Raw genomic sequence first — 11,835 nt, 5'->3', positions numbered from 1 at the left:
GGATATGGATATATCAGTTAGTTACTATAGTTGTATATCATCAAAATATAAATAATCCAAATGGAGGAAAAGTTGAAAAACTCCGAAAAAAATATTCAGAGTAACTGAACGTTTTTCACTTCGTTGTACCTTGTGAACTAATAATATGCATTTTTTTTAAATGTTATATTCTAACACATCATCGTTATTAATGATAATCTATTACTAAAAGGCATAACAATAGTTATACTGGTGTAGTAGTAGTAGTAGTAGTAGTAGTAGTATTGATGACATACTGAGAGCCAAAGCAAATAGCGAATATGTTAATAATTATGTCTTGGATCATTTATATTCTGTATGGGTTCAATAATCACCGTATATTAGTCAAAATATAGTTTGTCAGTCGTTTTCCGGTGAAGGGCCGTTTGTTTCATAATTATACCTAATAAACTGTTGCGTAAAAGACATTAATATCAAAGAGAACAATTTTAGAACTCTTTAGCAGACGGAGATGAGGTCAATTGATTTTCAGTGGCATAAATATAACAGGTTTGGGTTTAGTTCTGTCTATAACTTCACTGAGTATAAAGTGGGTTAGTATGTAGTAGCATTATGGTAATTTGTATATTAATATATTTATTCACACGTTGGGACACCTTTGCAATTCGCATTCATATGTGCATGTGTTAGAAATTCGAAAAACACAAGAAATAGCAGATTTTCCTATCTATCTATCTATCTATCTATCTATCTATATATCAATCTATATATATATAATATATATATATTTATATATATATATATATATATATATATATATATATATATATATATATATATATACTCAAATAAGCCATATGTTTTAATACATTAATTTCTGGATTCTCTTGTCGACCATGAGATCAGAGCACCGAGGCGGAAGCATTCAAAGACAATAGTTTTTGAACGGCCGGGAATCGAACCGTGATCCAGGAAACTTGTATGACAGTGACATGGGCACGAAGATATATATATATATATATATACATATATATATGTATATATATGTATATATATATATATATATATATATATATATATATATATATATATATTTGTATGTGTATGCATGTGTACATATATTTATCCATTTATATACAGTATATATAAATCTATGTATAAATACATACATGTTACGTATGTATATATATATTTATATATTTATATACATATATATATATATATATATATATATATATATATATACTCATATATATATATATATATATATATATATATATATATATATATCAATGAGATTTCACCCAGCCACAAACTTGAAGTATGATTATTCCTCTTATCTATTTATAAATAATCACAACGAAGTAGCAACGAAAAACAAATTCCTTTGTATTAACTAAGGTTGGCCAAATAAAAATCGTTTTTAAATTAACTAAGAAATAAAAAAGAAAAGTAAATAAAATTTTGGGTTCTCGCATATTTTGTTCAGAATCCCACGCAAAATCGTTGGGGTTGAACATATTTCTTTCATACCGATCTTCTTTTTTTATCAAGAATATTTTCTGCGTCTTAATTCACTACTTCCACTCTCCTAATCTAGTATTATAGAGTTATTATTATTATTATTATGATTATTATTATTATTGTTATTATTATCATTATTATTATTATTATTATTATTATTATTACTTGCCAAGCTACAACCCTAGTTGGAAAAGCAGAATGCTATAAGCCCAGGGGCTCCAACAGGGAAAATAGCCCAGCGAAGAAAGGAAACAAGGAAAAATATAAGATTTTAAGAACAGTAACAACATTAAAATAAATATTTCCTATATTGACTATAAAAACTTCAAAAAAAAAAAAATCATGAGGAATAGACATAAGATAGAATAGTGTTCCCGAGTGTACCCTCAAGCAAGAGAACTCATTTTCCAAGACAGTGGGAGACCATGGTACAGAGGCTATGGAACTACACAAGAGTAGAGAACAATGGTTTGATTTTGGAGTGTCCTTCTCCTAGAAGAGCTGCTTACCCTAGCTAAAGAGTCCCTTCTACCATTACCAAGAGGAAAGTAGCCACTGAACAATTACAGTGCAGTAGTTAACCCCTTGGGTGAAGAAGTGTTTGGTAGTCTCAGTGTTATCAGATGTATCAGGAAAGAGGAGAATCTGTAAAGAATAGGCCAGACTATTCGGTGTATATGTAGGCAAAAGGAAAATGAACCGTAACCAGAGAGAAGGATCCAATGTAGTACTGTCTGGCCAGTAAAAGGACCCCATAACTCTCTAGCGGTAGTATCTCAATGGGTGGCTGGTGCCCTGGCCAACCTACTACCTCTTTAGCAAATCATTTGTAATTATTTTTCCACTTATTTGATGTTGAATATTCAACAATTGAAACTGATTTTGAAATTGAATAATAAAAGTGCATATATTTTCCTATCTTGAAACATAATGCATATAAAACAGGGCACATCAAACTTTGATAACATATCCGTTTGCTTTCCCTTTTTTAAGAAAATTAATTTTATTGATCAACAATTTTCATTATTTTTCCCTTGAGGAATCTTAGGAAACATCCATCTGACGTTTAAAAGGAACTGCTCTAAAAGACAATTCTAAAATACTTCCAATGTAAGACCATGTATTGAAAGCTTTTGTACAAATTAGAATTTATATCTCGCGGGAATATATTAACTTGGTGAAAGGGTTTGCATATTGCATATAGCCATGAGTAGCAAAGTTATACTATTCAGGGCCACCCACACTAGGGTGGTTTGCTGTTAGCGATCACCAATCCGCAGTTGGCCAGCATGGAGATGAAAAATGGCCAAACTCCAGACATGATTAAGAACATATCTGAGGCCTTTGTCCTACAGCGTACTAGATACTATAAACACACACACACATATCACACACACACACACACACACACACATATATATATATATATATATATATATATATATATATATATATATATATATATATATCAATTAGATGTAACCATATTAAGTAATGTGTTTGAGTCAGAATCATCCCTACTCACCATTTTATATATACATTATGATGAGTCATCATCTACATATTCATCATCATCATCATCGTTATTGTCACATGACACATGCGTTGAAGTTCTTTCTATGTCACGTGCGCTGATGAGTACAAATATGGATCGTGACCTGTTCACGTATCAATTATCACAGCGTAAGCAGTTTGAAGAAATCATGTTTTGAATCTTACAAAATATCACCATCTTTACATTGTCTTGACATCAATACCTTCAGATTAAAATTTTTTAATCTTATCAAACTAGTGAGCAATCATATAAGATTGATAAGGCTTTGCCAAGGCCATCGAACTGAATGTTTATTTATATTTCATAGTTTCATTTGAACTCCAAGTTATGCTATCGGGTGGAATCTAATTGCTCTTGGAACAGACAGGAAAATAAAAAAAAAATAGAAGGAAATATCAGGAGATGCAAAGGCAAAGATCCAAGTGTCTCACATCTAAGTTATTGAAGGAATTTGGACTGAGTAAGATCTTATATATTTCGCACATCCTGATTAATGCATGCGCAAGAGACTCCCTTGCTTTGGGCTATTTATAAGCCTTTTCAGAGGATATTTGGATTTTAACGAAGAAAGGTTTTTCACGACTACGCCTGGGGTTCTTTTTAGGAAAAACTCCTAAATCTTTTAGTGTTATACTGTTTCGTATTTAAATACATAAATATACACCCACTGATTTATATGAATAGCTTTCGTCGCATTCATACACACATTCACACGCATATATGCATATGATATACAATAACTATCAAATATTTCCTAACGGCCAATTTTCCTAATATCTATAAAACTGAGGGGGGGGGGGCGGTCTGGTACTTTCCTCATGTTTAATGAGTGTTTTTCATTATATTTCAAAATAAACCTTCAGTTTTATGAAAATAATCTTTCTTAATTGTCATCGTTGAAAGGCAAGTAACAGATATATCAATTATCCATTTTTTTTTTTTACAAGACTTACCTTTAAAAGGCAAATAACATATATTAACATGAGTTTCAATGCTCCCTGATTAGAAGTTTTGAGAAATTAGGCAGAGTAGCTAATTATTGTTTTTCTTTGCTTTATAATTAAATCACAACATATAAAGTCATAGACATAGAGATGAATATTAAAGAAAATGCAATTTGAATCGTTCGAGTTTCACCCCACTACTAAAATTTTGGAACATTTTGCTCGAGACACAATTTACAATAGAAAATTGAAGGGAAGAAAATCTATACAAAGAACAGAGGGCATTTCCATTAGAGGCTTGTGACTTCAAAGATGAGTCACGTTCTTATAAAGTCGTTGTCAAGGTTAAGCCAAAGGAATTTTCCAACAGCTGACAGATGCTTTATGGACCTTAATCGTTCTTTGTAAACGTCAGCATGATGGACCACTTAACGTTCTCCACTTTTTTATACTCAATTTTTGGATGTATTTAGGTACACTTATTTAACAATGGTATTTTTTACACGTTCGAGCATCCTCATTATGTAACTGTAAAAGTACATATCTATTAAAAGGAAAATGTAACGATAAGATTTGGAATATGGAACAATTCATATTTCTTTTCAAATTGAAAAGCAAATGTGCATTTACTGATATATTTTATTCTAGTATTGTAATGCATATAGAATAGGGCAGATAGAATTTCTATAATAAATCCATTTATTTTCCCCTTTCTTCATTTTTATTGGTCGAAAAATTTTCATTATTATTCCCCATTCTCTTCAAACACATTTGATGCTGAGGCATAGCGATATTGTTAAATATTCATACCAAAATATGCGTAAGTATTTTAACGAGAGTAATGAAGTATTCCTGGGAAAATATTCTGATCTATATGAATATCATATGAACGATGAATATCGCTTTTAATGATTTGCAATAAAGTCGTTGTGTTCTTGCGTCCTGCAAGCACAGTAAAGGATGTTAATGACAATGTCAGATAATAGATGGTCAAAAAGAATAACAGAATGGGACCTTAGAGATTATAAAAGAAGCATGAGAAGGAAGAAAAGACAATTATTTGATGAACTAGGAACATTTGCGTGTATAAACTGGCTTAGAAACACCATAAACAGACGAGAGTGGAAGGACATGTCTAAGGCCTTTTTCCTGCGGTGGACTAGTCGCTGCTGCTGCTGCTGACGATGATGATGATGATATTAGTACAGTGGACATGCAAGGACATTTATTTGTTTATTGTGTCTTTGTTAAAAGTCCTGGTCTTGTTCCTTTATGCTCTCCATCCAATCAGAAATTCTGGTAACAAAGAAAACAAAATCTTCTTCTTGTTAGACGAGAAGCACCTGCAACGCCAGACTTTCTGAGAGCATTGCACCCTTGGCCATTCTGGCGCCTCTCTCTCTCTCTCTCTCTCTCTCTCTCTCTCTCTCTCTCTCTCTCTCTCTCTCTCTCTCTCTCTCTCTCTCTCTGTGTAAATTTTTTGCCGGTCTTCTGCAGGTATTTTTAGATGCCGTATGCCGTTGCGGTTCCTCTTGGGTTTCGCATTTTTGTATATTTTCATTTCCGTATTTCTATTTTTTTTTTTTTGATAAATGGCATACCTGGCACTCAACACAACTTGTCAAAAATTTCTAATGTTCACTTTTGATCAATTAGTAATTTTCATAACGGGTCGATGTAAGAACGTTTTACGTAGTAATATCTATTTATCTTTATATTGTATTCATATCTATCTTTCTCTATATATATCTATTTGTCTATCTATCTGTCTATATATATATATATATATATATATATATATATATATATATATATATTCATTTATATATATGCATATATATACATACATGTATATATACATATATATATATATATTTATATATATATATATATATATATATATATATATATATATATATATATATATATATATAAATATCTGTGCGTTCGTGTGTCTTCTATTAATCATTCATTTTCTTATTTCAATGCAGATAAAACTTGATAAAAATAATAGGCATATCATAGTCATGTGAAAATAAAAATGAAAGTATATGTATGTGTATATATATATACACACACACATATATATATATATATATATATATATATATATATATATATATATATATTGTAAATAATTGCTACAGGACACTAACCATGCATGATTCCATCAGCATACTTACACACACACACACACACACACACACAAACAGGCGAGTGTTTATTCCTGTCTATATACACACATGCACGGACACACAAACACATGAGGCGTTTTTCAAGTGTTCAAGAGTTAACTCAGTAGGTCCCTGTTCAAAAATAACTTATGAGAAACCCCGACAGTGAGCCGTACACCGTCTTGGCACCTTCAGGGGGAGAAGGAACCAGTGCCTTCTTCCCTCGTGGTAAATTTGGCCCTGACCTAGTCCTCCTCCTACCCCTCTTCTCCCCTCCCCCTCGTGCACACACACGCTCTCTCTCTCTCTCTCTCTCTCTCTCTCTCTCTCTCTCTCTCTCTCTCTCTCTCTCTCTCTCTCTCTCTCTCTCTGTTGTGTGTCTGTGTGTGTGTCGTCTAATATATTTGTTGCCAATAATAAAACACTGAATCGCCTTTTTATTATAGCATGCATTGTTTAAAAGACGGAGATGATTAAAATACTACGAATATTTTTTTCTTTCGCACTGCCGCTGTTTCCCCAGTTAAGCTTTCTCTTTTTAGTCAATAATTCTTTTTCCTCGTTAACGTCATTGGAATTCGAACGCTCGACACCAGCGCCATCTAGTAACACGTATGTAGGGAGACAGCTCTCCAAGTTCCAACTGGGCCACAGGGAGAAACAAAAGATTTTACACTTGCTCTCTATCTTTACCTGCCTACTTTTTTCTCTCTCATTGAAAAGCCATATATGTTTTAATCTCTTCTCTCAATAGAGAGACATGGGGATAACTAAAGTTCTGTTTGTCATAAAAAAGCTGAAAAGTATGCCTCGTTTTGACTGGATGCCTCTGTCAAGCTCTTCATTCTCACAGGGGGTCTCTTGCTTGAAAACAGTGGCCAAATGCGCCAGTCTGTATACATTGATCAAATTCATTTTCTTTAGTCGCACAGAACCCAGTAACTTATAGACATATCTTATAACTCCACAAGGTTTTGAGTGTTCTATATCTACAAGTCAGTTATATTGATAGGGCCTTGTTATGACTTAAATATCGTATTAATTTATGTAACTGTCAACTTAAGATCTATCATGATATTCATAATTAGATTCATTATTGTATGGTTACTAATGATTGACTATTTCTATGCACTAATAACTGGTATCATTTAATCAGATATAAAATTCATGACTTAATATGATTTGGCATATTCTTCCACCAGTGCATTTTGTTTATATAGTTAATATAATTAGATTAGAGAAATATCTTTAACGCCCTGACTCACTGTTGTGTGATTCAAGAATTCAAGAGATTAAAATCGGTATTTCTCCAACGTAAACATTTTCGTTTTGCCAATACACAAGTCTTCTTGTTTAACAATGCCATTAACTTACAAAGAGATAGGATCTCATTTCTCATAGCGTCTAAATCCAACCTAACTGCTGCGTTGTTTATCTAACGACTTTTTACGTCAATCTCATTATCTTTAATTTAGTCTGTCAAAAAACAAAACGTAATTAACTTTAGCTGGTTATCACATTGGTACTCGACGAATTTATACAGTTGTCTTCCAAACACAATAACGAGTTATTATCATATTATGCTCATCCATAAACACAGGTCCATTTCAATATTCGTCAAATTTTGCTTCGACTATTTTACAACCAGATTTTAATCCAAAGATATAGGAAAGATAAGTTTCTTTATCATATGGGTCCTTAACTAAGTTTACAACTGCCAAATATTCACAGAAAGGAGTTTCTTAACTTAGGATATTTTGACAAAGACATCCAACATATGGTCGAATATGTAATTGATATATGATAAAAAATCTATTTATATTCAATATATTGGTTTTTAGCGTTGCATAGTGATTTCTGAGTGTGTCTAAGATTATAGATTACCATTGTTTATGGTACGCAGAATTTTTTAACGATCACAAGAATTTTTCCTTGAAAATTGTTTGTATGCAAGACTAATTGAAATAAATGAATTTTTATTTCTTTTTCTATTTCATGGGCACATTAGAAGGATATTATTATATAACTGAATATCTACTGATTTCAGAAAAAAATCTTTTATAAAAAAAAAACCTTGTATATTCTAAAGGCTATGGAGAAGTAAAGTGTTTGCTGTACTTGGCACTTAATTTTTATTATATAACCTAACCTAACTCGTTCAGAGTGACTGGAGGCCTTTCACTGCATATTAAAGGTAATTGAAAATTATTGCTGCAACTAAGAAGAGAGCATTACAAGAAAGTAAAAATTATTAATAAATTCCATATAGAATTTAATAATCTGTAATCTGGTAGACATAGTTATAGTTTACCCATTTTGTCTTTAATATTTCTGCATGAATTCGTTAGTTTTCAAACCCAAATAACTAAGGTTTTTCTTTTTTTACTCCTTTCCAGAACAGGCCGTCTAAAAGAAGATGGCGCACCAACTGGAACAACTCCTAACCTGTTGTATTTGCCTGGACAGATTCCGGAACCCCAAACTCCTACCATGTCAGCACTCGGTCTGCATGGAGCCCTGCATGGAGGGTCTTGTCGACTACGTCAGACGACAAGTAAGTTGGTTGTGGCACAAAAGTTAGATGTGTGGTACGTCATAGAAAAAATTTAAATAGGTTTTTATGGATAACCTTCGTAGGATAGACCACCCAGTGGTGTAGCTAAGAGGGAACGGGGGTTACTTTTTGAAAGTGCCCCAGGGCCTCGAAGACATAGGGATGGGGGCGGTTGCCTTTAAAGCAGGCTAAGTAAGTAAGTATACAATTAAAATTACCATCAACTCACCAGGATAAGAGGGAGGGGCCCCTCTATACTAACTCAGGCCCCCAGTCCCCTATATCTCTAGCTACGACTTTGATTCTGTCCACTTGTTATTTACTTAGGAGATTTGGAAACTTTATTCTAATAGGATGTCGGACTAAAGATTATTGTTCATTGGGAATAGCAAGCTTCAAAGAAAAGGATGTGGGATGAATGCAATTATTCAAACCGATAATAAAGAATTAATGTATCTTTACAAAAAACATTTGTGGGTAAACCTGATTCTCCTTATTGGAAAATAACAATAATCCTCTGTTCTATTTTTGTTTCTCTTGCCATAATTATCATCAGTATCAGAGACTAAACATTTAATACTTTTAGCTTAAACATGTACCCAACTTTTTGTTCTTGTCCTTAAATTTCTTAGTTCATCCTGATATTTAATTAGTTTTTTCTTGGAGTATATCCCGAATAGTTTCACTAATTTACTGCTCAATTATAAGGAGTAGTTTAGCGTTTGAGCTACGACTTAGAAAAATAATCCCTATTGTTAAAAACACCCCAGTTAACGATCTTATCTATTATATCTTCCTGAATATTAATAAACATCAGTTTCTACAAAATGTTAACCCATTATAAATTAAAGTATAAAAAAATCACATTTATTTGTAGTTGAATACTTCTGACCTGGTGTTTTTTTTTCTTTTTTTTTCTTTTTTTTTTTTAATGAAATTAAGGTAAGAGTGGAACTCCTTATCAACATAGATAACATGCTCCCTATTACTTGCAGGTGAAGTGCCCAGAATGCAGGGCAGAACACAGGATACCCTACAATGGCGTCCAGGGATTCCCTTCAAACGTTACCCTCCAAAGATTCCTTGAGGCTCACATAGAAATAACAGGAGAGACTCCAGACCCTCACACAGGTTAGAATTTATAATATAAGGAGATATGAGTTTCAACATTTCCTTTATGTATTATTGACAGTGCTGGATGTAGGTGTCAGAGTACTAAAAAACTTAGATGAATAAACCGAATTATTCATTCAACAGTTTTTATTCTATATGAGTGTTGCCGGAAGTAATCAGTTATAATGCAATTTATTTAGCCTACTTTATCACTCCATGATAAATGCCTTACATATATATATACAGTGTGTGTGTATATATATATATACATATATATATATATATATATATATATATATATATATATATATACATATATATATATATATATATATATATATATATAATATATATACATATATATATACACACAAATACAAATACATATATATACATATATATAAATATATATATATATATATATATATATATATATATATATATATATATATATATATATATATATATATATATAAAGCATTCATTATATAATCATAAAGTAGACTAAAGAAAGTGCAGGATTGAAGTTTTTGGTCTTTGAAGAAATATGTTTAATAAATATTGATGTTGCTTCCTTGAAACTCAAGATTTTGTCTTGAAATTTATAGTTGCCATTAGCCGCATGGGACTTGGGTTTTTGGTTTAAAAATATTGTTGTCCTTATTCTATTTAAACTAAAGCTTTCAAGTCATATACAAACAGGGTTCTATTCACATATATTGTTGACGTAACATTTTATTTGATATTTCAATTTTATTGGTTGCAAACTATATTTGTCTTGACTTTATAGGAACTATGGTCTTCAATACGAATATATTGTCATTGATCATAATTGCTAAGACTTGTGATTTTAAAAATCGGTTCACGCAGTAGTATTTCATAAAATGATTTTTTTCGTTATAAAAAGCATTGATTAACCAATAGGCCCTTACGCCTTTTTTAAATCCCCCTACAGGCCAGTACATGGAAAGGTGCGCAGTATGTAATGAGAAAAACTACCTGGGCGTGTGTGCGCACTGCGGGAAAAAGATATGCACAGATTGCAAAGCCGCTCACACCGATATACTGAAAAGGGAAATTGGCCGCATCAATAATCAGGTGAGGAGCTCTCTCTCTCTCTCTCTCTCTCTCTCTCTCTCTCTCTCTCTCTCTCTCTCGATAGATAGATAGATAGATAGATAGATAGATAGATAGATAGATAGATAGATAGATGGAGATGTATACAGGTTATTCTATTCCATGCAAGGAATTTTTTTTATCATTATAGATTGATAGATAGATAGATAGTTAGATAGATAAATAGATAGATTGAAATATTGATAAATGTACAAAGTTATTTTCTTCCATGCAAGGAAAATGTTTTAATGGTATAGAATTTCATTCTTCTGAATTTATACATTTTCTTCCTAGTAAAGATAATTTGGAACATTTAAAAGGCACTATTCATAAGATCCCCCCCCCCCTCACCTACGTTAATATTACCTGACCTCTTTTGCAGGTCAAACGCGCCGCGCATCGACTGAACGACCAATTAACTGCAGTGGAGCGAAACATCCTCTCCCTCAAACAGAACACAGGAAGCGTCTCCGAAGAAATCGAAAACATTTGCAAACGACTTCAGAAGTCAGTCAGGGATCGGTGCGATTTTCTCAAGTCAGAGGTGAGACGCGGATTGGGTTCTGGTGCGTTTTGTTTATTTATATTTCTATTTGTTGACTTTGAAGGTTTTCCTAATTGTTTTTGAGTGACCGGTTGATTAGGTAAACATCTGCTGCTGCTGTCACTTTAAACTGAGTCTCCAGGATTATTTTTTGGCGCATATTTATTGGAATTGAAAGAGTGAAGGGGGAAGGGAAAAAATAAATCTAATCATGGAAATAATCAATTTGTTTTCTTAAAGTAATAATCAAATTTCAAGGAATTTATTGACATAAATTTTCACAGCCACGATGGCCAATTGCGGATTGGTGATGGTAGGAGAATTTAATCTGA

General features: G+C 32.3%; 1 protein-coding gene across 4 annotated transcripts in view; it reads left to right on the top strand.

Annotated features, from left to right (window-relative positions):
* tn (tripartite motif containing protein thin) overlaps positions 1–11,835 on the top strand; it is a 99,732-nt gene that overhangs the window by 71,878 nt on the left and 16,019 nt on the right. For all 4 annotated transcript variants that reach the window (XR_011041539.1, XR_011041540.1, XR_011041541.1 and 1 more), the window contains 4 exons: positions 8,573–8,730; positions 9,726–9,861; positions 10,799–10,941; positions 11,342–11,503. Coding sequence is in view for 1 of the 4 variants with exons in the window: in XM_068361017.1 (XP_068217118.1) it covers positions 8,593–8,730; positions 9,726–9,861; positions 10,799–10,941; positions 11,342–11,503 (579 nt within the window). In the remaining 3 variants the exon portion in view is untranslated. The remainder of the gene's footprint in view (positions 1–8,572; positions 8,731–9,725; positions 9,862–10,798; positions 10,942–11,341; positions 11,504–11,835) is intronic.

The sequence above is a fragment of the Palaemon carinicauda genome, chromosome 37 (assembly GCF_036898095.1).
Source record: "Palaemon carinicauda isolate YSFRI2023 chromosome 37, ASM3689809v2, whole genome shotgun sequence".
Taxonomy (NCBI): domain Eukaryota; kingdom Metazoa; phylum Arthropoda; class Malacostraca; order Decapoda; family Palaemonidae; genus Palaemon; species Palaemon carinicauda.
The sequence above is the reverse complement of the archived record's forward strand: the minus strand, read 5'-3'. Positions and strand labels throughout refer to the sequence as shown.